General features: G+C 37.9%; 2 protein-coding genes and 1 long non-coding RNA gene across 9 annotated transcripts in view; 2 read left to right on the forward strand and 1 right to left on the reverse strand.

Moving 5' to 3' along the window:
• Positions 1 to 12501, reverse strand: part of BRCA2 (BRCA2 DNA repair associated) — a 46405-nt gene extending 33904 nt beyond the window's left edge. The window contains exons 1-10 of the mRNA XM_031465855.2: positions 12392 to 12501; positions 11594 to 11699; positions 9313 to 9537; positions 5737 to 5845; positions 5070 to 5116; positions 4937 to 4977; positions 4596 to 4707; positions 3771 to 3820; positions 3434 to 3539; positions 1519 to 2637 (exon numbers count right to left, since the gene is read on the reverse strand). Of these exons, the coding sequence (XP_031321715.2) occupies positions 1519 to 2637; positions 3434 to 3539; positions 3771 to 3820; positions 4596 to 4707; positions 4937 to 4977; positions 5070 to 5116; positions 5737 to 5845; positions 9313 to 9537; positions 11594 to 11660 (1876 nt within the window). The 5' untranslated portion in view covers positions 11661 to 11699; positions 12392 to 12501. The remainder of the gene's footprint in view (positions 1 to 1518; positions 2638 to 3433; positions 3540 to 3770; positions 3821 to 4595; positions 4708 to 4936; positions 4978 to 5069; positions 5117 to 5736; positions 5846 to 9312; positions 9538 to 11593; positions 11700 to 12391) is intronic.
• Positions 12502 to 13695: 1194 nt separating this feature from the next.
• Positions 13696 to 22039, forward strand: ZAR1L (zygote arrest 1 like). The gene is made up of 4 exons (XM_010994119.3): positions 13696 to 15135; positions 15695 to 15787; positions 17360 to 17434; positions 21719 to 22039. Exons 1-4 carry the CDS (start codon positions 14392 to 14394, stop codon positions 21860 to 21862), a joined length of 1056 nt encoding a protein of 351 aa, XP_010992421.3. The 5' UTR covers positions 13696 to 14391; the 3' UTR covers positions 21863 to 22039.
• Positions 22040 to 22405: 366 nt separating this feature from the next.
• Positions 22406 to 27411, forward strand: part of LOC116157172 (uncharacterized) — a 50161-nt gene continuing 45155 nt past the window's right edge. For 3 of the 7 annotated variants that reach the window (XR_010383657.1, XR_010383659.1, XR_010383663.1), the window contains exon 1: positions 22408 to 22592. This is a non-coding gene — a long non-coding RNA (uncharacterized LOC116157172). Of the gene's footprint in view, positions 22593 to 27411 lie in introns of all 7 variants that reach the window. The other 4 variants (XR_010383661.1, XR_010383662.1, XR_010383660.1 and 1 more) reach the window with 3 other exon arrangements.

Genomic DNA, 27411 nt, shown 5'->3' on the forward strand with positions numbered 1-27411 from the left:
TTAAAAAGGCAGTGTCTAAAACAAGAACTACATGAAAAGAAGTGCATGTCAGGTTTAAAGGAAAGAATTCTAAGTATCCTCTGTTTTGAAGTTACTACATTTCTCAACTAAAGATGTACAGGATCTAGGATTTTTCTGGTAAAATTATCAACTCAGTTAAAATTAGTATGTAGTTCAAGAAAGCAGCCAGCTGCCATAAGTAAAATTCAAAGTAGTTTTATTGGAAAATAAAATTGGAAAAAATTCTTTGCTAATTTAGACATAATAGGACTTAGAAAAAGCAAGGCAAAGAAAAGGAATTACAAAGTAACCATTTCCTTTGGTTAATTCAGTCTTTCATATCAAAAAACACCAAAAAATGAACTTTTAAAAACAGGTTCTACACATGAAGTGTCCGTGAGTACCTAATCTCAGTTATAACAGGAAAGTGAGGTAAACTGCTCTGCCTAATTTTATTGACCCTCTGAATTTCCTATTAACAAGTCAGAATTATTAATCTCATTTTATTTAATCAGTGACCACTACTACATATTAGCTGTTTCATTGGTTTTATCTCTGATATATACAACATCAAGCATTTTTCTCTGAAATTAACTGAAATCTCAAACAGTTCTGTCACTCATTACACCAAATCTATTATTCAGAGATACTCACCCACTCAAATCTTCTCAGAGGGAGATAAAAATCACCTTTTGAACATACAGTAAACCTACTGATAAATAAACTGCTACCCAAATGAAAAATGACTTTCACTGTGCACACTCTGAACAACCAGATATATAGCAGTAACTCTAAGCAATCTCTAAATATTTAAGAAAACTATGTAACAACAAAAAAATCACTACTTTATTTTTATGACTGCCTTACATTAAACACAGCTAGCAATTAGCTTTTTTCTTTCTTTTACATGCTTTAGACAAAATACCTATTAAATAGCACAACATATTTACAGAATTGTCTAATTTACACATACTAAATACTGAAAATTAAAGCAAGAATTAAGTAGCCAAGCTCGTGATGTTTATGAATCACATGTTCTGTCTCAAAAGTTATGATGATATACTACATACTACGCAAATTGATCCAACAAGTTTTAATGAAATGATTCTGAACATTGATAATCAAAGGCCTAAACAACAATGGTGTAGACATTGTCTGATACTGAATATAAAATATATGAACTATATTTAGTACCTTGTAATAGCCTATAACAAAAAAGAATATGAGAAAGAATATATATGTACAACTGAATCACTACACTGTACACCAGAAATTAACACATTGTAAATCAACTATACTGCAATTTAAAAAAAAGAGGAATATAAATTATAGATTAAAAAAACCCTAAAACACTACAGAAGACAAACCAAAAAAACTACAGAATAAAAGTAGGCAGTACGTTTTTTTAAAAAGGTTAAAGAAAGAGATTCACATATCCAGATGAGAGAGCATATCACCATCCATAAAACTATATGCACTATTCACAAACACACACACAAAACACACAAAAAGAGTTACCTGAATCAATGTTTGTAAATGTAAGTGGTGTTTCAAAATGGTCTGCTTCTAATTGGGCTGAAGAGTGAGTTAGTTCTGATTCTTGGTCTCTCTGCATTTTTAGTCCTTGATAAGATGTTTTATCATTTATAGCATAAATAAACCTTTTAGTTTTCTTTTTCAAAGTGGATATTAAACCTGCATTTTTTAAAGCTACAGAAGTATTCTTGGTAGTCGCTGGCCAGCTTCCATTATCAACTGAACTTGTACATAAAGAATCCTCTTTCTGTGAGCAAACAGTTTGTATTTCCAACCCACTTTTAGAGGCCTCAGGTTCTTCTTTAAAGTTCGGATCAGTTGTATTACTTGAGAAATCTGCTCTGAATGTCTCTTCCGGTGATTCTCTTATCCTGAATATAGACTTTTTGATACCCTGAAGTGGAGAAGCTATTAGAGAAGAGTCAGATATTGCTTGCTTTTCCACAACAGTGGAATCTTCATGAGATTCAAGACACTGCCCTTCATCTGTCTTATTTACCACTATTTCCTCATTTAGTATCTTCACTGTTTTTGATAAGCTTGAAATATGTGGCAAATAATTTTCTGAAGTAATGAAGTTGATACATTCTTTCTTTGTGCCTATGCAGTCTTCTTCTGAATTATTTTGGTCACAAGAAGAAATATGCAGTAGGGACGTTTTCTCCATTTGGGTTCCATTTAGACCCGAGAGAGTTAGCTGAGACCATTCAGATGCTGAAGATGGTATAACTTCCTTAGAGATTTTGTCAGTTCCATTCCCAAAGAGCTTCTGATTTGTTACATTTGAATCTAATGGATCACTGTCATTTGGTCCCATTTCAGATACAAATGAATGTTTATTTTCTGTCATTTGTTTTTCAGCTTCTTCATATTCATTGGTTTTTGTTTTATTGAAAATATTTTTCCTAGTCTTGCCAGTTTTTACTTTTCGTAGATTTCTTCTTTTATATTTAGAAATACATACTGGAAAACTATCTTCTTCAGAAATATCTGCAACTGTTTCATGTACTTCATCTTCTAGGACATTTGGCATTGACTTTTCAAAATGATCTTTGCAGCTATTTCCTTTACCAAATGACTCCTCTAAAATTTTCTCCAATTCTATTAAAATTTAAAATAGAAGCATTGTTAATAACATTTTATAACACAACCATATAATTCATACTATTCTCATAATTTTTTTCATAGAAACAGTATATACTAAGTAACACATAATCTAGCATTTAAAAGTTATCCTGAGTGCTAGCTATTTTTTGGGTAAGGGGGTAACAACCTTGTCCCGCTTTTCTGGTCAAAATTGATTCCAGTGTACCCAAACCTTTGATTCACACTCAATCCCTAATAACCTTTCTTTATCAGCTCGTTCAATCAGACCTCACTCAGTTTTACTGTCTACCTATCTATATACACATACATACATACACAATTTAATATTCTAAGATTTATCAAACTACATGTTCCAAATTAATTTTGTGGCCCTATCACAGAGTAAAATCTGACTTTACCCATATACACACACAGACATCCAATCCTACACATTTATACAGATATAGACACATACTAAGAATATGTAATATTCCAACGACCTGATTAGTTACCTTTTGGTATATCTGCAACCATACTTACTTTCTAATTAGAAAATGAGGTCTTAACGTTTTGTCAGTTATAAGTCTTATTATCTATCTCTGCGTTTGCAGTAATGGGTTTTGTTTTGTTTTTGTGTCACAAGAGCATCTTGAGTAGTATTATCCTAACATGATGTTTAAACATTTTCATCTAAATAAACTTAGTTTCTATTCTCAATACCTTCAATAATCAAGAAAGGAGAAGCAATGTGTCTTCTCTTTAAGAAAAGAGGAGCAATAATTTAATGATGTCAATTAAACAAAGGACTTACCATGACTTTTAGCTTTTCTTTGATTTTCCTTGTCTGGCCCAGAAGGGATAAACCTATCATTTTTCTTCAGACTTTGATCATGGTTAGAAAAGCAGCTTTTCAAAATCTGCAAAAGTTATATTTTAAAATCACAAGTATAAAAACTCTAACAACGCATACAGTGTATTTACCTTAAACAGACAGCAGAGTTTCGTAGATCAAAGAAATCACGTATAGAGACTTCCCCAAAGGCTTAGATAAATCATAGACGATGAAAAATGCAAGATAAATAATTTTTCAAGGCATTCTAAAATCATATGCAATTGCAATAGCATAACCATTCGTCATGTTTACTTACAGCAGTAGTATCACTAGGAAATGCAGCTGCAGATGCTTCCTCATCTCTGACTGCAAAAAAAAAAAGTTCAATTTACCTATTCTGTACTACACATCATACACTGAAGTTAATGCAAAACTTATGTATTTTTTTGGTCAGACATCAAAAGACACTTGTGCATTTTATTAATGTACACATTTGAACCAAAATGAATTGATCCAAGTACAGTAAATAGAGAGGTCAATCAACACAGTGGGTAAGCTACACTCACACTTCCTTAGTACCACTCATAAGGTGGTAAGAAACTATGGTTTGGTGATCCTGACTTGAAGGTAATACTGTCCACAAGGTAATACGTACAGGTATTTCTGTCCATAAGGGCTTAGAAAATCAGATGAACCTGTCAGGTCATGACTTAAAAGCAAAAGCTTGCAGACTTAGTATTATATATATATAATAATACAGTTGAAAGATATGTCATATGTTAAACATTTCTTACTTTGCAACATGTTTTACCTATATTATTTCATCTGACAAGAAAAGAAGAAAGTTAAATATCCAGCTAAAGAGGAATCAAAATGGAATGTATTTTTGCTAGAGTAAAAAAAAAATCCTGGTTTGTATATAAATTTGACTCCTCTAAAATGCCATTTAATGCACTTGAGACTTATCTCAATCTACACTACATAGAATGAAATTATTCTGAACTACTAACGCACCTATCAAAGACAGTATTGTCTAATCTGATTACACTCTAATTATCTCTTCCTTTTTTTTTTTAACAGAAGCATTACGGATGATAACTTATCAGCATCATCATATGTAATACACATTTGCTAGTATTACCTATGAGCACAGTAGAACTAAGTGTTGGTGGTGTGGCCAAAGAACTTGACCAAGACATATCAGGATCCACCTCAGCTCCTAAACTTTCAGAAATACGTTTTGGTGTCTGACCCTGAAAATAAAGAAAATAGTTATTTATTTTATATTTTATATTACTTATTTCCCATTTCAAGTGCACTGATGATTAAGAATATGTTTCTATTCACTTATTTTTTCATTTATCAGTTACTGAATGCCTAGGTGAGTCAGCAGATACATACCTGTAAATCTCAGGGCAAAGTTAGGACACTATTGTCAAATTAATGACTACGCAATGAAAATAAACTAGGCAAAATATTTACCTTCGTGAGCTTTGGTGTATGAAATAAAGTTCCACATATCACTGGGGATAAAACAAGGGGAGAAATTACTAAGTTTTGTTTTTATTAAAATTTTGAATATTTGAAAAATAAAAAGCCTTGTTTTTAACCATACCCGACTTTTCTCTTTGAGGTGTTTCATGTGTATATCGTAGAACAGGACTGAAACAAAATAAAACACATCCCTCAGATTACTCAAAAGAGAACAAAAACAGCAAAAAGAAACAAAATACTGATCTTATTTATAAAAAGGACTCTCAATCATATAAATTACTAGAATTATACTAGTTTTGTAATATTTTTAGATTACTTTTTAAAAAGTATTTTATGAAGAATTGAGTAACCACTAAATTATGTTTAAAATCCTCATTGAAAGTAATATATAAAGTACTCACAAATTCTAGCTGCTGGGAATTGTATATTTCAAATTTAAAAATTATGTAAAATGAATCTATAATAGTATCATATTCTTTCCAAAGAATACACAAATAATTTAGTTTAAAATGGATATTTCAAAGGCACTGCTTTTGATCATTAGTATTTTTGTTACTTAAAAATTTCATAGATATACAGAAAAACCAGTGAATTCAACAAGAAAAACAAAGTAAACGTTTCCAATGTAAAAATTATTGTATTAAAAAATGCAACCTAAAAGGAAATTATCCTCTACCAGGCTCTGAGGCAAGATGTTACCATGGAAATTAGACTCATTCCTACAAAACAAATATCACATTTAGGAAAATGTTTCATTTAAGTATTTTAATGTAATAACTTTATCATACCTTTCACTAAGACAAGAATTTGGAGGTGGGCTGGTAACATCATTTGCTTGATCCACTTTGGCCTTCATTGTGCAAAAACTTTTATGTTTACTATTGGTAACATCCTTTCCTGAAACAGTACAATAATTCAGTGAGGATATATATGTTCTGGATTGTAAATTTTCATTCTCTGGAAGTATTTAAAAACAAAAAGTCTCATCCATACTGGGAAGGAAGATGCATGGGGAATTCAGTCTGAATTGGTTTTTCAGTTTGCTGACTCCTTTCAAAAAAGGGATGTCTCAAAGGATGTCTGTCCCAATTCAACAGCCATATGCAGCATATAATATGAATAAGATATCTTGAGTGATGCAGTGAATCTATTGTGTATGATACTGCAGTTGGTAGATACACGACATTACACATTTGCCAAAATCCATAAACTGTACAAAGAGTGAACCCTAATGTAAACACAGGACTTTAGTTAATAATAAAGCATTAATACTGGCTCATCAATAAAAAGAATGCAAAAGAACAGGAACTGTAAAAAATAAAAAAGTAAAAAAATGAACCAGGCAAAACCAAGTTCATCCCCAAATAAGTATTTCCCGAATAATTTAAGAATCTCGTAAAGCTGAATGATGTTGAAGATAAACTCATATGATTTTATGCAAAAGGAAGGACTGCTAAGAAGAAGAAATAGCACATTTCCTCATGTGATTTTAAGGATAACTTAAAAAAATTAACGTATTAGATGTTAGAATTGAACTAAGAAGGTTAAAAAACAGCTCAAGTCTTATTCTTCCATTTCAATACTGAATTTAAAGTAAACTTAGAAGCAAAAGGTCTCAGGAGACTATAGTCAACAGAATATTTATGCACTATAATCTTAAAAAAGTCAACTCCTCAGCAGTGAGTCCAGAGTGCCTTATTAATTTGTTCCTGTCCTTTCCTGGTTATACATCGACCATTCCCAGCAGGTTAATATTAGAGAATGAACCACTGATTCTAGGTATGTCTTTCAAGATTCTGTAGATTCAGTATAAGCTAGTTTATGGAGCTCTTCCTGACCACTAAGATAGATGGCTGTTCCCTTTACTGTGCCCACAATGTAGTACTTTGTTGTTGTTTTTTTTTATATAAACATTTTTTTATTGAGTTATAGTCATTTTACAATGTTGTGTCCACAATGAGGTACTTTGTACATGCTCCTATTATAACATATACCAACCAGTATATTTACATATTTTCTCCCATGTAAGACTGAGTTCCTAGAGGTCAAAGGCCATCTTATTCATGTTTGTATCCTTAATACCAAGCAAGCTGCCAGGCACAAAGTAAGCATGGGTCATTTGTTGAATCAGTGATTCCCTTTTCTGTGTTCTCTTCCACATTTCATCTGCTAAATATTCTCTATGTCTTCATCCGAGGCCTCATCATAATCAATTTTCTCACCCTATATGATGACTTTCTCACCTTCCAAGCAGACAGTTGATTCCTACAGCTTTCTCTCCTACCTGTATTCTTTCTATAGTTTTAGTCTTGTATTCTCAAAAGCCCTCAGGACATCTCCACCTTCACATCCCACTACTGTCTCAAACTGCAGCCCAAACCTCAATTTACTTCTTTTTTCAATCCTTTCAAACCTTTTCCCTCTCAAACCTCCTTTCCTCCCAGTGCTTACAATTTCTAGGAATGTCACCACTGCATTCTTATTCATGCCCCAAACCTGTGATTTGATCCTTTCTTTTGACTCCTCCACATCTAGGCTAATACAGGGTCCTGTAGTTCCTATCTTCCACATCCACTTTCACTACCATTAACTCTAATTCAGGCACTTGCCCCCTATCACCTGGGCCACTCTATGTCTCCTGATTCATCTCTCTGCCCCCAGGCTTCTCGATCTATAAGAATCACCCAATTAGTTTAAAATGTACAGTGATGACCTCCATGCCCAGAGATTCTAATTTAACAGTTGCTCAGTAGTGCCTGGAATCTTCCTTTTCAGTCAGCACTTCAGAAGATTCTAATGGTCCAGGCATCACATTTTGAAAAACATATCTCCAAAGACTGCTGCCAGATTATTAGGCTTTCTACGCAAAATAAATATTCATTTATTCTACAAATACTTACTGAATACACACTATGTATACATTAGGTATCCAATAACATACAAGAAAATATTTGCCCATTACCTACATCTGCTTTGGATGTGCATTTTCTAATACGAGTTTCCTCTTTCATAGCACTTATCACTCTACAAATGCTTATGTAAATCTCCTTCACTAGAAGCTAAGTGAGTGCAACAGGGACTACTTCCCAGAAGCAGAGAGGTAAGTCAAGATCTGAAAGATGAGTGTCATTCAGCTAGACGAGGGAGTAGGAGGGAGTAAGTTAGTTCTGGGCAGGCGTAACATAACAGTGTGTAAGAGCCACAGAGCATGGTGGTTTCAAAAAGAAATTCCGTATGAATGAAGAGTAAATTGAGGGTGGATGGGAAGAGGAATATGGCAAAATGAGGCAAGAGTTATGAGGGAACAGATTATAAAGGACCTTGTAGAGCATATTAAGGATCTGGATTTTATCATGAGGGCAAAGGGAGGTAATCAAAGGTTTGAAGCAGGAAGTAGCACAATTAAATTTGCATGTGATTTCTCTGCTCAACAACCTATCGAATAAATTCAATTTCTTTAGCCTGGCATTCAATGCCTGCCTCTACATCTGCTCTTTTCAGCCTTAGGTTGTTTATGGGTCCCTTTCAGACATGTAACACCCCAGTCTGAATTACTTGCTGTTCTCTTAACAAACTACATAATCCTCATGTTTTTCCCTCTGCCTAGAATACTCACTCTACTCCATCTTCAAATTTCTGAATCTCATCTCTTCTTCGAGGTTTAATTCAACTGAATCATTCTCTAATTCCCCCAATACTATTTATGCTTTCTTTACTCTTAACTCTCAATACAGTTTTTGTCCTTTTCTTTTGGCATGTACCACATTCAACCTTAGACTATCCTTTACCTGTTTACTGCTAATTTCTCCTTACTAGACAGTAATACTCCAAAGAAAGGGAGAGTATGTTACTTAAATCAAGCAGGTAATAAATATTTGAATGAATATATAATCTTAGTGTGTAGTAAACTGCAAGGATCTGGCACATAGGCCAGGGAAAGTGATAGCAAATCAAAAGACATTTACAGCAACTGTTAAAACTAATCTCTGTCCTCTGTGATAGCCTGCAGAAATACAGTTTAGTTTAACATCAAAACAAGTCCTGTGTGTGTGTGTGTGTGTTTTTTTTTTGTATAGGAAAGATATAATTTAGCAAATCTCAGTAGGCAGGATATATTAATCAAAGGAAGAAGGAAAACACTTATTAAGTACCTACATAGTTTGATTTAATCCAAACCTAGGTATTATTTTCATCATTTCCACTTTTCAAGTGGGGAAAGTATGGCCAGAGAGGTTGACTTGACCAAATTAACACAGTTAACAACAGAGCTGGGGTTTTTAACACAGTTTTGTCTGAATGACTAGTTCACGTTTTTGTCTAGTCAACCACATCACATCACTTACCTAAATCTAATCTGAATTTACCTTGCTCTTTTAAAGGAGATTGGTACAGTGGCAGAGTTGGACCTTGCTCTTTGAATATTATTGGAGTTGAAGCCAAATGATGATAAGGTTTCCTCTGTGGTGTTTTAAATAGGTTTGGTTCATAACTGCTGATTTTATATTCTGATTCTTCTGAAGGTTCAGAATTGTAGGGTGGAGCTTCTGAAGAAAGTTCTTCAAACCAATTAAGGCTTATTGGTCCTAAGTCTGTAAGAAAAATAAAAATCTCATCTCAGTTTTAATCAGTGACACAATAAAATCCATGAGCCAGGAAAGATTATGATAAAGAAAAGGATGCTTCAGATTTTGACTGTGGATTACTTTTAAGGCATACCAATTAAACAAGACCATTAATCTATTCTCTTTTGAATCTGTAGTAAGGTGTAACAAGAGTTTACAAAAATTGCAAGGGGTTATTAGCAATATTAGCTCTTCTAAAATTTTCTTTTATATTCACAAGTCAGAAACAAAACTCATCCATAATAAGAATACATTCCACAGATCCAAATAATTATCAACACTACAAAAGCAGATGTGACAAATCTACAGGTACAAGAAACATGTAGACTCACAAATAAAATGGAATAAATAGATTCTCTGTTAATGACAAAATTTCTCCTGTAATCTATCCACCCTTAAAATAGTGGTTCTCAAAGTGTGGTCTGTGGACCATTTGAGGGGAAGGTCCCCAAGATCCTTTCAAGAGAAATAGTCAAAACTGTTTTCATAGTATTAGGCATCATTTGTCTTTTTCACGATGTTGATATTTGCACCACTGGTGGGTAAAACTTTAAAAGATAGCTTTGCATGAGTCAAGGCAGTGGCAAAAAACTGTACTAGTCATTGTATCCTTTGTTATCATTACTTGTTAAAAAAAAACAACAAAAAAAATCAAAAACAAAAAGCAAGTTTAACTTAAAGTGTCCTTAACGAAGCAGCAAAAGTTAGTTTTATCAAAGCCTAACCCTTGAGTACATCTTTTTAATATTCTGTAACAAAATAGAAAGCATGCATGAAGCATTTCTGCATATTTAAGTACAACAGTTGTCTAGAAAAGCACTCATCACAAGTTGTTGACTAAATTAGTATTTTTTTCATGGAAAGCCATTTTTACTAGAAAGAACAACAAAGTTATTCTGAGTTGGATGATTTAGCAGACATTTTCTCAAAAATGACTGAAGTGGGCCTGTTACTGCAAGGAAAAGAACAGTTTGTTGCCGATGATAAAATGTGAGCTTTCAAATGAGAATCAGAATTTTGTTAAACTTTATCAGCCCCTGTGAGCTTGACATTTTCCCAAACTTAAAAGACTTTTCTGATGAGATCAGTGAATTAACCAATGTGATTTTTAAATCATGTCTAATGCAATGTGTCAATATATGGAATATCTTGTGTAATTCAGAACATCAATATTTTTCAAATAATCTATGCATGGATGAAAGATTTATTCAAGGTGCAAGAAAAACTAATTGAATTTAATGTAACAAGAGCATGAAAAATTCATTACATGGTTTCAGATTCCACACCGCAACTTCTAAGAAACTACCACTTGTCTTAAGTATCAAAGAAAAATACCCACAATTAACTGAAGGCTAAAAAAACACTCCTTTTTCTAACTACATTGCTGTGTGAGGTTGGGTTTTCTTCATATACTTTTTACCAAAATACCTTTAACAGATTAAATGCAGAAATGGGTATGAGAATCCAACTATCTTCTACTAAGTAATATTATAGAGAACTGTAAATTTTTAAAATAATACCACTCCTCTCACTTCTTTTTGAAGTTATTTTTCATAAAAATGTTATTCATGTTACTATGCAATGTTCTGTTATTAAGTAAAATAATAAATTTTTTTTAAGTTCTTAGTTTTAATTTCTAATATGGTATCCTACATAAACAAAAGCTCTTTGAGGTCCCCTATCATTTTAAGAGTGTAAGGAGTACTGAGACCAAAAAGTGACAACTTCTGCTATCACATCACCAATGCTTCTGACTTTCTGGAACTTCTCTGCTTTTAAAAACAACTCTTCTGCTAATCAAGGGGCCAGCCAGCTCTTTATCCACTGTGGGGTCTGTACTTACCATTTGGTTAACTGCAAAGGATTATTTTTCTTAACTAATTTGACTCTACAGAGCACAGTTTATGGTGTAAACAAAAACGAGAAGTACTGTATTCTTTTCAGCAAACATGCACAATTACACATTTTTCTGAAAACATTTTTCTCAATGTAATTGCTCAATTTATATAATATCTGTCAATACCTGCTTTGTTGCATCGCGTCTTAAAAATTTCAAAAAAAGTTGGCCTCTCTTTGCATCCAATAGGCATTTTTATCTACAATATTACTCCAACGTTTGGTAAATGAGTCTGCAAAAGAGAACACCAAAATACACTTCACAGGGATGCAGTCCTTGTTAAGAGACTCTGGTAAAATCGGAAGCGGATAAAGTTGCCTAAACTAACATTGTTTATTTACCTCGGTCCCGTTTTGGGGACAAGTACCGAACTCACCGCGATGAAGGGCGCATTCTGTATTTGTGCCGTCCAAATAAAGCAGCCACTAGCCACTTTAAGCATTTGAAATGTGGCTAGTATGACTCAAGAACAGAATTTTTTGTTATTTAAACTCTAAGTAGCTATCTAGTCACTCGTGGCTGCGCAGTTAGCGACGGCTATTAGATGAACATCGTTTGACAATCGCCAATCAATAAATCTCCGTAACACAGCAATTACCTGGGAACTAAATAAGGCAGGCACTGTGTGCCACAGGCTATAAAACATTCTCCAAAATAGCAATATTCCCTCAAAGTAACTTTATCGTGTTTCCAACGAAGTAAATTTCAGATCGGGGCATCTGGGACCGGCGGCGCCCAGCTGGGCCATGGAGTCCCCGGGAAGGGGCGGGGCTCGAACCTCCGGCTGTCCCTTTCCCCTGTCGGCGTGGGGCTGGAAGGGACCACCGAGCGCCGGAGGCCGCGGCTCCCACCCAGCCTGAGATGCGCTCCCCGCCGCCTGGGACCGCGGAAGGCTGGCCCGTCTCCACCCCTGCCGCCACTAACCGCCTTCGGAGGTGCAGCTCTTTGGGGCCAGAGTAGGCTGACAAATGCCGCGCCGGACTGGGATCAGAAATCTGACCCCTCAGGCTCCTTTTCGCGGTGGCCCACCTCCCCAGACAACCCCAAGGCGCCGAGCCCCGGCAGCCCCGCCTCCGCTCCCTGGGTTTCGGACGCTCCCGCCAAAAGCCTGCTCGGGCCACGTCACGCGATGACGCAATGACGCGGCACGCTGCGCGCGCGCCACCCGGAAGTCAGGCTCTGGCCGGGCGGGACCCGCCTCTCCTTGTGGCAAAAGCCAATCCTTGTTCAGCTGCCTGACCGTCAGTCACGAGCCGCTAAGGAGCGCGCTGGGGCGCTTGTTCTCTTCTCCTGAGGCTTCAGAGTACCAGGCCGCGCTGCTTGGAGGGACCACGCCCTGTGTATACGCCCCAGCTTGCTCCCCTAACAGTACTTTTACGCCCTTCTCTCTGCTCCGTCTCACGTTTGGATGACACGGCCTGGGGTCTTTGAAAGGTCTTTGTTCTGTGCAAAGAAGGTGCGTGCCCTAAAGTGGGCAGACGTTAGAAAGCCCCCACGTGGCCCGTGGTTGTGGAGGACCCCTTTCCCAGCTTTGTGCTCCCTGTAGAGTGGAAGGGGCTGAGTTTCGAAGCCAGAGGAACTTTAGCTGCTAGTCCGCGTGTTACTCTTAGGCAGCAGGTTTCCAAGACCTCTGAGCCGGTGTCCCTGCTTGAAAAATTGTGGAACCCACCTTAAGTCTCCTACAGTGTTAGCTCCTTCCCTCTGCAGGCTTCCGTAGTATCCTTGGCATTCCTGGGGCACCCTGTTTTGTGCCAGACTTCCCCTCCAAACTGCCCGGGAAGACGGCAGTCTCATCATTCGCAAGATCGGTGATATGCCTAGCACAAGGCTTCACTCAGGTTTATTGTGTGACCTAGAAAGCCTTCAGCTGGATTCTGGAGGTGAGGGTGGGTCATGGGCCTTGCTGTTTCCAGAAGGCTCTTGAGCAGTAAACAGCGGAGGCATCTTGGATTAGCAAAGGGGTGGCCTCTACTTAGTTCCTTAGGTGTCATTTTAGTTTGTTCATAATCCTTAGCTGTAGTAGGAAGCCTTACCAATATTGATAAATACCAAAGCTTTTGATCACCTAGGTCTAAATAGTGAAGAAACACAGGCCTGTAACCCTTACCCAATAACAGCTACAACTTGATGAACACCTACGTGTTATTCTGCTTTGTGCTTTATAAGCAATATCACATTTAATCTTATAATAATTTTATAAATTGGTTAGTATTGTCAGATGGGGAAACTGAATCACCTAGTTAAGTAAGTTGCCTGGTAAACAAGGCTCAGGTTTCAATTCAAGTCTGGGAGACTTCAGATACTTAACTATCCTGCAATTAAATCTGCATTTACCTTCTAAATCAGAACTATTTGCTTTTCTCCCCTACTTTTTTGGGGGGGGAGAGGGGTCCTCACTAGAGTGGGCTAATGCGAACCGTTGACATGTCATATAACCCTCTGAAAAGCATTTTTTTTTCATTATATGCACCATCCCCCCACCCCCCATAACTTAATGCAACTTGCTCCTGTGTTCAGGTTTTTTACATTAATTAGCTTGGCTATAATACACTTTCTTCCTTGTACTCATTCTTCTAGGGTGGCAGTTCGAATAATTTACTGCTTGTATTCCATGTACAGTATCTTTCAAAACAGGATCTCTAAATGTTAAGTCATTATGGTAATAAATTAATGAATTGCTAATTAAAGCATGTGTGTGAATAAGAAGCTAAATGAAAAACAGCTTTGAAAAAAGATTCAGGAGCAGTGAATTGAAGAGGCAGGGAAGAGCAATTAAGGGTCAGGTGGCAATTAGACCTCTGTTGGTAGGGAGATCCCTTCCCCCCTCCAATTAGGATAATAGGCAGCAGCACCCATCAGAATCTGAAATAAATGGAGAAGCTCGGGATAAGCCTGAACCAACTTGATCTGGAGAAAGGGGGCGGATGAAGGTGGAAGGCAAAACAAGGACACAAACAAACTACTCTGGGATACTGCGCTGCGCCTGGGCGCCCGGTGGGCGAATGGAGCGCTTCGTCCGTGTTCCCTACGGTTTGTACCCGGGCTATGGCAACACGCTGCCTTTGGGCCAGCCTGGACTCTCTGAACACAAACAGCCCGACTGGGGGCAAAACAACGGTCCTCCCGCTTTCCTGGCCAGACCGGGGCTGCTGGTGCCCTCGAACGCCCCTGACTACTACGTGGACCCTTACAAGAGGGCCCAGCTTAAGGCCATTCTCTCCCAGATGAACCCCAGCCTGAGCCTACGGCTATGCAAGGCCAACACCAAGGAGGTGGGCGTGCAGGTGAGCCCGCGGGTGGACAAGTCCGTCCAGTGCTCTCTGGGGCCTCGCACCCTGCGCAGCCGCTCCCCCTGGGGCAGCCTAGGTCACAAGCCTCCCATGTTAGCCTGGGGAGTCTATTCGCCAGTGATGGGCCACAGGGGCTTGGTGCGGCTGCGGAAGGATGGGGAAGACGAGGAGAGGAATGCGCTTTCGGGTCCTGCGGAGGCCAGCCAGCCGCAGCAGCAGCCGCCGCCTCCACCAACGCCAAGGGCGGAGGAGGACCCCCGCGAGGAACTGCAGCCGCGGGAGGAGTTGGTGGGGGAAGATGCCTCGAGTCCCCGGGAAGGGAAGGGCAAGCAAGCCCAGGGAGACGCCGGCCCTCCGCTCCGGAAATCCAACTTTCAGGTAAGGTTCCTCTCCCCTCGCCTCAGCCCTCTGCGGGTCCTACCCTCTCTTTTCCTCTTTTTCCGTTTCTGGGGCGATAAAAGTAGAATCTTTTCTGCCTTCTCCCCTTTATTTGATGAAGGAGAGGAAGATCAGAAAACATGTATTTTACAAGTACTGTGTTATGTAACTTTTTGATAAAGTAGGGTGCTGACCTTAAGCCTGTAAAAACTAAAGTTTGGGAACCATAGTATCGGGAATGAGGAGACGAAGATGGGTTTCAGGTTTGTGAAATACGTCATGAGATCTTCATTTTGTGCAGATGGGGCTAGCGGCCTTGGGGAAAATAGATTGGAAAAATGTGAGAACAGCAGGAAGCGTTCCAGAGTAACCAGCCCTTGAGACTTGAGACGCTTAGTTAGTGGAGTGACCTTGAGAAGAGCAACGAATGAGGTTAAGGAGATTTCTTGTTTTTGGGGGGTTTGTTTTTTCCCCCCTTATACAAAGTCACAAGGAAAGAGGGATCTGGCTTTTTCCCACCCTCTCAAAGTAGTAAAAAACTTTTCCTCCTGATTTGCAGTTTTTAGAACCAAAATACGGCTATTTTCACTGCAAAGATTGTAAGACCAGATGGGAGAGTGCTTACGTGTGGTGCATTTCTGGAACTAATAAGGTAAGTAAAAGTGAGTGGGTCACGGGAGAAGGATGGGACAGCACAGATGCTAAATGGAGGAAGAATGTTTGCTAACGGAACATGACGGTAGTGCTCTGTCAGTCATCTTGGCATCCTTAATGCCAGGCACGGAGTTGGTGCTCATTGAATGTTAGAGTTGAACTGAATTGGACTGTCCCCATCAGCTCTTGAGGTTCCTGAACTGTATCCCGGTGTTATATTTGTTTTGGTAGCTCCTGTCGTACAAAATGTTGGGTAATTTGGATGAACGCTTGCTCTTGTGTACATTGGGACTTCCTATAATTACTTTTTAGTTGATACATTTTCAACAGGTCCGTAGCTGGGCCTTAGCTCTGGAAAATTTCCACTGTCTGTCCACAAGGTGGGGCAATAAGAGAAATAATGTATTGTAAAAGTTAGACTTGTTTAAGCTAAGCAGTCCCTCCCCCCCAACCCCCATTTTGATTTAGTCATAAATATATTAAGATTGGGAAAGAGTTCACATTCTGCATTTCCAGATTTTCCTAACAGTCAGACTCTGGTCATTAAACACTCATTTCAACGTGAGAGCCGGTAGGCAGGGGCTGAGCAGCTCTCTCCTTCCCCTGGGTGTGGGCGGATCATTTTGTTACAATCTACACCTGGTCTATCTCATTACCTTGTGCAAGCATTTGAGTTCAAGTCTCCTGTGTGGCTGCATTTTAGATACTGTTTTTCTGGCTTAAGGGCTGTAGAGGGAGAGGGCAAGGAAGCATGCTAAGGCCTGAATGATAACTGGATTTTTTTCACTAGCCATTTACTAGTCATTGGAGGTGAACAGATTTTTAAACTAAAATTACTTTCCTTCTCCTGCCAGAAGGAAAACAGGGGATTTAATCCAAACAATAGTACTAGGATACAAAGAACAAGACATAGAACTAATCCTGAAGAAATTTATTCTGATAGTAGTAACGCAGACAAAACAAGGTTTGGCAGTAGCTGCATTGGCACCTGTGGCATGGAAGTGTATGGAAATGCTACAGGAGGGGGACGATTAACCCTCTCAGAGGGAAGGCATCGTGATGTCTAAGCACGGCTTTAAAGGTTTTTAAGTAGGAGGAGTTTACCAAGTTGAGGAAGGGAGGAAAAGTGCACAAGAAAATGCCCACAGCCTAAAAATCACATGTACTGGTAGGTAACTGTAAGTAATTTGAAGTTCAAGTGGGGAAACACTGAAAAAACTGAAAAGGTACAGGCAAATAGACTGGGACAAAAAGTCAGGGATCCTGCCTGCGCAATGAATACAATTATACTAGGTACTTCCCACTGAAGACTTTTACTATGGTACTTTGTGGACATTATTGGGTAATTGTCAGAATTTTAGAAAAAGGAGGTGGTATTAATCTCGATTTTACAGGTAAGGAAAATGAGGTTCAGAGAATAAAGAAAAAGTGACTGGTAGCACTAGAAGAGCCTAAGACCTCAGGGCAAAAGCAAGCTGGGCAAAGGCAAGATACAAGGTGGAGGAATGGATTGCTTAACTGGGAGCCTAGGGTACATATAAGCTTGTATAAAAGACAAATTTCTCTCTAGGTTTATTTCAAACAACTCTGTTGCAAATGCCAAAAGAGTTTTAACCCTTACCGGGTAGAAGCAATCCAGTGCCAGGTAAGCAAATAGAATATTTCCATTGGGTCTACAATGTTTCCATTCTTAAGCATGAAGGTTCTGTGGCAAATGTTAGGATTTGATAGCCTTGGATATTTGTATATGAGTGTTAGGTTTTCTATATGTTTGAATTTTTATGTTTTAGAAAAGAAAGCATAAATTCTAGGTTTTTTGAGGACGAGGGAGATTTACTCTTAAGTTGCCTTATGGGGTGTGTTTATGTATGGGGTGTGTGAGTTTTTCCTCAAACACCCTGGGTATACTTTGGATGTAATAAATTTAATAGGTAACCTTTATTAAGCCTTCACTATGTGCCAGCCTTGGGTCTAAGTGCTTTGCATAGTCTCCTGTAATCTAACCTTTGATGTAGGTGTTATCCCCGTGATACAGACCAGTAAGCTCAAATTCAGTAAGAAAATCTAACGTTAAACAGATAGTATTAGAACTGTGATCTGATTCCATGGTGTCACCAGTGTCTAGGAAATCACAGAATTCGATGAGCTCTTATTTAAAATGGCTTGCAGGAAATGTCTGTTTTCAGCTTTTCAGAAAAGTGTGACATAGTTGATTTTCATAATCGACTTTTTTTTTTTAACCTAAATCCTTCACTTAGTTAAAAATATTTTTTACTACTTAGAAATAAATAATTCAAAAAACTAGTCTAATAGTTTATTTTATTGTTAGATTTTCTACTCTGACATTCTCATTTATTGTTTAATATTGCTTTGGATTTAAATATATTTTCTTAATATTTTACTCCATTTTTCTTGTGTTCACTCGAATTGATTTTTTAAAAAAAAATCTACCCCCCCCCCATTATCTTGGCAGTTATTCATTCTTTAGTGTTCTTCTGGTAGTTACCCTAGAGATGACAGCATGATTCTGTAACAATTTATATGGACTCTGATAAGTCAGAGTTACCTCTCCTTAGCAATGCAGTGACCTTACAACACTATAATTCCTTATCACTTCATACTAGCTTCTTTGCTGTTGTTGTATATGTCAGTTTTAAACTTCACAAGACATTATTTCATATAGTCATATTTAATTTAGCTTTTGCTACGTATTTACCCTTCCTGTTGCTCTTAGGTCCTTTTTGTATCTGGGACCTCTTTCCTTTTACTTGAACACATTTTAATATTTCCTGTAGCGCAGATCTGAAGCTGACAACATTTTATTTTGTCTGGATAGCTTTTTTAAAGGATACTTTTGCTGAGTATAACGTTTTTAGGCTGGCAGTAGTTTTTTTCTGCCCTTTAAGGATCTGACCTTTATTGTTTCTGTAAAGTTGGCTATTGGCTTATTGCAGCTTCTTTGAAGTAATATTTCTTACCTTCTTAAGTCTGTTTGCTTTTAAGATGTTTCTCTCTTCCTTGGTTTTCAGGAGTTTCATAATTATACGCCAAGTTGTGGTTTCTTTGTATTTATCCTTCTTGTAATTCACAGTGTTTCTTGAATCTGTAGCTTGAAGATTTTTATCACTTTTGGAAAATTGAGCCATTATCTTTTTTCCTTTTTTTTTTTATTGAAGTATAGTCAGTTTACAATGTTGTGTCAATTTCTGGTATACAGCATAATAGTTTAGTCATACATATGTATATTCATTTTCATTATGGGTTACTGCAAGATATTGAATATAGTTCCCTGTGCTATACAGTATAAACTTGTTTATCTATTTTGTATGTAGTTGTTAGTATCTGCAAGTCTCGAACTCCCAATATATCCCTTCCCACTCCCTTTCCCCCTTGGTAACCGTAAGTTTGTTTTCTATGTCTGTGAATCTGTTTCTGTTTTGTCTTTTTTTTTAGATTTCTCATATGTGATATCATATGGTATTTTTCTTTCTCTTGCTTACTTCATTTAGAATGACAATCTCCATGTCTATCCATATTATTGTAAATGGCATTATTTTATTTTTTTATGGCTGAGTAGTATTCTATTGTATAAATATACCAAACTACTTTATCCAGTCATCTGTTGATGGACATTTAGGTTGTTTCCATGGCTTGGCTATATTAAATAGTGTTGCTATGGACATTGGGGTGCATGTATCTTTTCAAATTAGAGTTCCCTCTGGATATATGCCCAGGAGTGGGATTGCTGGATCATATGGTAAGTCCATTTTTAGTTTTTCTGAGGAATCTCCATAAAGTCTTGCATAACGATGAGCCATTATTTTTAAAATACTGCTTCTGCCTCCGTTTTTCTTTCTTCTGATTACTCATATTAGACTTTTCATCATATCCCTTATACCTTTATGCTCTTTTCTATATTCCCTATGTTTTTGTTTCTCTCCTTGCTTCAGTTTTGGATAACTACTAAAGTATCTTCCATTTCTCTAATTTTTCCTTCAGCTTTTCCCAATCTGCTATCAAACCCATCTATTGAGTTATTGATTAGTTATTGCATTTTGCATAAAAGAAATATGTCCTTTTAAATGTCCAATTCTCTGGAAACATCAGTCTCATTTCTTAAAACATAGTAAGCATAATTAAAATCTGTACCAGATAACTCCATTAACTTAATCCCCTATGGTTCTGTTGCTGTCCTTTTCATATTCCTTGATTTTCAAGTATGTTGCTCTCTCATCATATACCTGGTTGTTTTGAGTGCTAGATATTGTCTATGAAAAATTATAGTGATAATCTGAGGCCTAGGATAGTCTCTTTTTCCACAGAAGAATTGTTTGCCTTTGTCAGGCCGATAGGGACACTTGCAATTTCTGGTTACTGTTTTCCAGTCAAGGTTGAGCTGTTTGGAAGCGGGGCTTCAGCATCTGGGAAGGCTGGTCAAGTCTGGTTCATCCTTATTCTTTGGGTACATCTTTCCCAACACAAAACCTGAATTGTTTATCGGGGCTCTTCCATTTTGATATATTTAAGATTATCCCTCAGCCTCATCAACTTATTTAACTCATTCTCAGCTTCCTGCTGCCTTTCACCTCTTCTGGAAGTGGCAGATGCCTTTAGAGAAATGTAGACCCGAATGTCAGACTCATTGGTGTTTCTGGGTTTCCTTCTCTAATAGTTTGATAATTCTTCAGTGCCTTCAGAGAGTTCTCATTCTCAATGATCATTTTCTTTGCTCAGCTTTTCTAGTGGTCCTAAGCAGGAGACTTGGTCAAAACTACCTAATCCATCATTGCCAGAAGCAGAGACCTACCTTTTAGAGTAAATCCTGACTTTTTTTTTTAATTTAAATTTTTTTAATTGAGCTTTTTCTTCCTTATAAAGGTGATGTAAGGATTAAATGAAATAAGCTATGTTAGGTGCTTAGAGCAGTGCATATAGTAAACACCGTGAGTATTGCTATTTAGAACTTTGTTCACGATGCATACTTATCAATAGGGTGGAAAATGAAAAATAGTGTTTGATAAATCATATTTGAGACTCTCATTTGGAAAATAAAATGCCTGCATTCAAAATATAAAAGGTTCAGGGTAGGGTGTAGCTCAGCGGTAGAGAACATGCTTAGCATGCATGAGGTCCTGGGTTCAGTCCCCAGTACCAACTCTAAAAATAAACCTAATTACCTCCCCCCAATGAAGATAAAATAAACAAAATGATACAATAGTAAATAAATTAAAAAATACAAAAGGTAAAGCTCAACTGAACTCTATTTAGCTGTGGACATACAGAAAATAGAGCGGTGGTTATTAATTTTGAAGACTAGCAGGGGTGGGAGGGTGGGTCATGGCAGTGTACCAGTCTCCGTGGGGTGCGATTCTCATTTATCAAAAGACAGAATGGGATACTGGTTAAAAACACTTCAAATTCCTGTAAAGATTAGGCATGTCTGGAAGGAAAACATTTACTTCCTCTAGAACACGTCTCCCTCCAGTTGTGACAACCAAAAATATCTGAGGATCCTGCCAGACGTCTGCTGGTAGGTGGGGAGCTGCCAGTAGAGAATCACTGCGCTAGTGTCTAAGTGTTCCAGTCTAGACAACCAAATCACTTAACACCCTCTGCTCCTCACCCCTGCCTGGCTGCAAATGTAAAAATGTACATAGTGAAGACACTCTACAAGACTCTAAATTTAAAAACTCTTCTCTTCTGTCTTCTGGATTGCTTCAGCAATTTTCTCTTAAATATCATCTTTGATCATTCACCAGGAAAAATGCATGACAGTTAATGGAGTGTGAGTGGTTTTGTACAACTTGGATTCAAAGGAGGATAAAGATGCCAGGGATGGGGTGGTGGGCAGAAATACCTTCATCTGAAAATTACATTTGAAGCACTAATTTGATCATTTAGTGCCCAAAATGTTCCTTCTTTTCTAAAGACCTGTTCAAAGTCTCGTTGCTCCTGTTCTCAAAAGAAAAGACACATCGATCTAAGGAGGCCTCATCGGCAGGAACTGTGTGGCCGCTGCAAAGACAAGAGATTCTCCTGTGGCAATATTTACAGCTTTAAATACATCATGTGACAGGCAGTATGACTTGTGCAGGACAACCAAACTCTGCTTGTAACTCACCGTACAGTTCCTGTTTTGTAACTTAGCTCTGACCTGGTATTGGAAAATGAATTAGGCTTTTTGTACTTTTTGTAGGTTGTATGATAATTGTCAATGTGAATAGAATAAAATAAATGCATGTAAAATAGACTATGAAGGCACATTAATTGGTGACCCTGGGACTAAAAACATCAATAAAACATTGGGGAATGGTACATCTTATCACTAATATGAAGGGAACGATAAAAGATGAGCAACAGTCATTCATCTGACCAACTTCTGTGAGCTGGGTGTTCTGAGCACTGGGAGTACAGAGACCAAAGAGCAAGGTCCTTGCCTTCAAGTATACATAACAATTATAGCAAATGCTTAAATAGCCCTTAGTGTGTGCCAGGCCTTGTTGCGATTCATCACAGCAGTCATAGTGACTAGGAACTGTTGTGCCCCTTTTTAATAGATGAGGAGAGGGAGCCACAGGGAGGTCATAGGGTAAAGCCGGGATTTAAACCCAGGTAGTACATTCTCGTACTCTATTTGGCTATGGATGTAACTAGTATATTGATATTTTTTCTCAGATTCGGATGTGTTAAGTGCAGTGAAGGAAACAGGGTGATGAAATAGAGTGACTCTGTTAAATAGGGTGGTTGAAAAAAGGCGACATGAGAATTGAGACCAGCAGGAAGAGAGAGAGCTGGGAGAAAAGGTGGGTTTGATCCAACAAGAGCAAAGACCCCGGGGGTGGGACAAGACTTGTACCTGGCATGTCCCAGGAGCAGGAGCTCCTGCGGCTAATGTCAGGCATAGGCTGGGGAAGACAAGGCTCAGGTCGCAGATGGGTTCTTTTGGCCGTGGTCAAGCGTGTGGCAGCCCATGAAAGGGTTTAAACAAGGCCCCGACATCAGATTCTTACTATAAAAAAGGCACTGCCGTGAGGGCAGACCAGGTAGAGTGGAAGGAGGGAGACCAGATGGGAGGTTAATGAATGCATGAGCAAACTGATGGCTTGGAAAAGAGTGGGTGGCCGTGGACATAGAAAGAAATACATCAATTCAAGATAATGTTTGAAAATGAGACACCCAGGATTGGAAGTGGGTGATGGTGGAATAAATGATGACTTTTAGATTTCTGCTTTGAACTCTGGGTTGGATGAACTTGAGAGGTATAGCAGTTAGGGGTGTATTCTAGAGTCAGATTACCCAACTTCAAATCCTCGATGGGATATTAGGAAATGTGTGATTGTGGGCAATTACTTACGCTCTGTCTCAATTACTCTTCTGTAAAATGGGGACAATTGTAGTACCTGTCTCTTAGTGGTGATGTGAGGACTTAAGCAGCTGCTCCATGTTAAGCACTTAGGACGGTACCTGTAACACTGTGAGGGCTAAGTACACTTGGCCATCCTTTTTTTGGTGGGGCTATGTAGTGAGATGGAGGAAGGTTTCTATTTTCAACATTGAGTTTGAAGTATTTGAGACTATCCAAATGAAGATGTCATGTAGGCTATTGATTATATGAATCTGGAATTTAGGAGGGAAGTCAGAGCTATGGAGAGAGATTTGTAGATTAAAAAGTATGTTGTACTTAAAGCTGTGGGCCTGCATGGTATCACGTAGGATATGTGGGCCCTGGGGCACACCAGCATTTAGGGTAATTATTCTAAAACTTTAATGTCCCTGGAGTTACCTGGTGATCTTGTTAATTGGATATTCTGGTCCAGTGAGTCTGGGGTCTGAGACTTAGCATCCTGGAGCGTCTCAGATTTGCAATCATTGCTGCTGGTCTTCTGAGCACACTTTCAGTAGCAAGAAGTTAGAGGTTAGAGGAAAGAGGAGGTCAAGAGGGATAGGAGGAGGATGGTGTCATGAAAGCCAAGATGAAACGGTATTTCAAGAAGGAAGGAGTGGTCAGCCGAGTCAGGTCCTTTGGTGAATGAGAAAGATGAAGATGGACATGTCTGTTGGATTTGGTGACATGAAGGTGGCTGGTGAAGGAAGAGAGAAGTTTCAATGGAGTAGTAGGGATGGAAGCCAGAGTTAATAAAGTGAAGACAGTGAATAGTGATAGTACTTTCTAGAAGCTTTGCTGTTAAAAAGCAGAGAAATCAGCAATACCCAGGAGGGCATTTGGGGGAAAAGGAGGTACTAAGTTTATATATTAATGGGGAATAATTCAGTAGAGAATTGTTGGTAGAGCAGGGAGAAGACATGCCTGTAGGAGGAAAATGCTTGCAAAGGGAGAAGAGATGGGATCCAGAGCAGAGGTGAAGTGATTATGCCTGAGTGGGAACAGTGATATTCCTTCTGTTGTAAAAAGATGGAACGCTTAAAACATGGGCTAGTTAGATAAAGATAGGTTTATAGATTTGGGAATGAAGATAAAATCATCTGATTTCTTTTTTATATTGAAGTATAGTGGATTTACAATGTTATATTAGTCTTAGGTGTATAACATAGTGATTTGATATTTTTATAGATTATACTTCATTTAAAGTTATAAAATACTGGTTGTATCCCCTGTGCTGTGCATTACATCCTTGCAACTTTATACCTAGTATTTTGAACCTCTTAATCCCCTCTCCCTATTTTCTTCCTCCTCCAACCCCCTCCCCTCTGGCAACACCTGTTGTTCTCTGAATCTATGACTGTTTCTGTTTGGTTATGTTTGTTCATTTTTTAAATCTGAAGTACAGTCAATTACAGTGTGTCAATTTCTGTTGTACAGCAAAGTGTCCCAGTCATGCACACACACATATATTCGTTTTCATATTCTTTTTCACTAAAGGTTATTACAATATATTGAATATAGTTCCCTATGCTATACAGAAGAAATTTGTTTTTTATCTATTGTTATATATAGTGGTTAACATTTGCAAATCTCAAACTCCTAACTTTATTCCTTCCAACCCCCTCTCCCCCAGTAACCATAAGATTGTTTACTATGTCTGCGAGTCTTTATATTTTGTAGATGAGTTCATTAGTGTCCTTTTTTTCCCCTTCTTTTTAGATTCCACATATGAGTGATATATGGAATTTTTCTTTCTCTTTCTGGCTGGCTTCACTTAGAATGATGATCTCCAGGTTCATTCATGTTGCTGCAAATGGCATTATTTTATTGTTTTTTTATTGCTGAGTAGTATTCCGTTGTATAAATACACCACATCTTTATCCAGTCATCTGTCAATGGATATTTAGCTTGTTTCCATGTCTTGGCTATTGTAAATAGTGCTGCTATAAACATTGGGGTGCATGTATCTTTTTAAATTAGAGTTCTCTCTGGATATATGCCCAGGAGTGGGATTACTGGGTCATATGGTAAGTGTATTTTTAGTTTTTTGAGGAATCTCGATACTGTTTCCCATAATTGCTGTACCAAACTGCATTCCCACCAACAGTGTAGGAGGGTTCCCTTTTCTCCACACCCTCTCCAGAATTTATCATTTTTGGGCTTTTTAATGATGGCTATTCTGACTGGCGTGAAGTGATACCTCATTGTAATTTTGATTTTCATTTGTCTGATAATTAGCGATATTGAGCATTTTTTCATGTGCCTATTGGCCATTTGTATGTCTTCACTGGAGAATTGCTTGTTTAGGTCTTCTGCCCATTTTTGGATTGGGTTTTTTTTTGTTGTTAGTAAGTTGTATGAGCTGTTTATATGTTCTGGAAATTAAACCTTTGTCAATTGCATCATTTGCAAATATTTTCTCCCATTCTGTAAGTTGTCATTTTGTTTTGCTTATGGTTTCCTTTGCTGTGCAAAAGCTTATAAGTTGAGTAGGTCCCATTTGTTAATTTTTGCTTTTATTTCTATTGCCTGGGTAGATGGTCCTAGGAGAATATTGCTAAGATTTATGTCAGAGAATGTTTTGCTTATGTTTTCTTCTAGGAGGTTTATCGTGTCTTGTCTTATATTCAAGTCTTTAAGCGATTTTGAGTTTATTTTTGTATATAGTGTGAGGGAGTGTTCTGACTTCATTGATTTACATGCTGCTATCCAGTTTTTCCAACACCACTTGCTGAAGAGACTGTCTTTTCTCCAATGTATATTCTAGCCTCCTTCGTCAAAGATGAATTGACTGTAGGTCTGTGGGTTTATTTCTGGACTCTCTATTCTGTCCCATAGATCCACGTGTCTGTTTCTATGCCAATACCACATTTTTTTTAAATTAAAAATTACTTTTTTTATTGAAGTACATACAGTCAATTACAATGTGTCAATCTCTGGTGTATAACAGAGTTTCCTAGTCATCCATATACATACATATATTTTCATATTTTTTTCCAATAAAAGTTATTACAAGATATTGAACATAGTTTAATTACTGGTTTTTATGTTGTACAGGTAAGCATTCCATGTACTTCAACAATCATCCTTAAGTTTTATTTGCTTATCTTGCTGTTTAGGATCTAAAGACCTAAGATCTACTTCTCATTTTGAAAACTGCATCTGTCCAGACAGCCAATTTTATTTCATTTTTTAAAAGTGAAGTATAGTCAGTTTACAGTGTTGTGCCAATTTCTGGTGTACAGCAGCACAATGTTTCAGTCATACATGAATATACATGTATTTGTTTTTATATTCTTTTTCACCATAAGCTACTGCAAGATATCAAATATAGTTCCCTGTGCTATAGAGTATAAACTTGTTTATCTATTTTATATATACCAGTCAGTATCTGCAAATCTCGAACTCCCAATTTATCCCTTCCCATCCCTTTCCCCTCTGATAACCATAAGTTTATTTTCTGTCTGTGAGTCTGTTTGTTTTGCAAATAAGTTCATTTGTCCTTTTTTTTAGATTCCACATATGAGTGATATCATATGGTATTTTTTTTTCTTTCTGGCTTACTTCACTTAGAATGACATTCTCCAGGGCCATCCATGTTGCTGCAAACGGCATTATGTTGTACACCTGAAACTAATATAATGTTGTATGTCAATTATACATTAATAATAAAAAGGAGGTGGGAAAGCTGAGGAGGGAGAACAAAGTATGAAATTATCTCAGGTAGTAGGAATTTGGGACTGCCAGGGAGCATAATTGTAATATAGGATTGTCTGATAGCATCGAGAGCTCATTTTGAGATTTGGCACTCTTCAAGATATGCTTGGTTGCAGTTGTATTCTAGTAAGGTCACATTTCAGTGGTTCTAGTGCACGTGTGGCAGGGTTTTAACTAGTTGAGTAAGAGAGGGGTAAGATATTTGTGAGTGTCAGCAGGGAAGTGATTATAATCCATGGAATTTAAACTTGTTTAGAAGAGGAGTGAAGCTTGGTGGTGGGTAGTGGAAAAAGTAGGTCAACAGATGTTATAATGGGAGAAGAACTGTTAAAATGGGTGGGCAGCTAGAGTAAGAGGGACCCAGAAGCCTTCCTGAGTGGGATGCTGAAAGATGAGATGCTGAAGCTGGTACACTTGCTGCTATGGATAGGGTTTCGGTATAGCTGTAAAGTTGAGTGGCCAAGGTGGAACGGAAGGGAGCAAAGACCCCCCCCCCCCAAGAGGTAAGAATATTAAACTGA

The sequence above is a fragment of the Camelus dromedarius genome, chromosome 13 (assembly GCF_036321535.1).
Source record: "Camelus dromedarius isolate mCamDro1 chromosome 13, mCamDro1.pat, whole genome shotgun sequence".
Classification (NCBI taxonomy): domain Eukaryota; kingdom Metazoa; phylum Chordata; class Mammalia; order Artiodactyla; family Camelidae; genus Camelus; species Camelus dromedarius.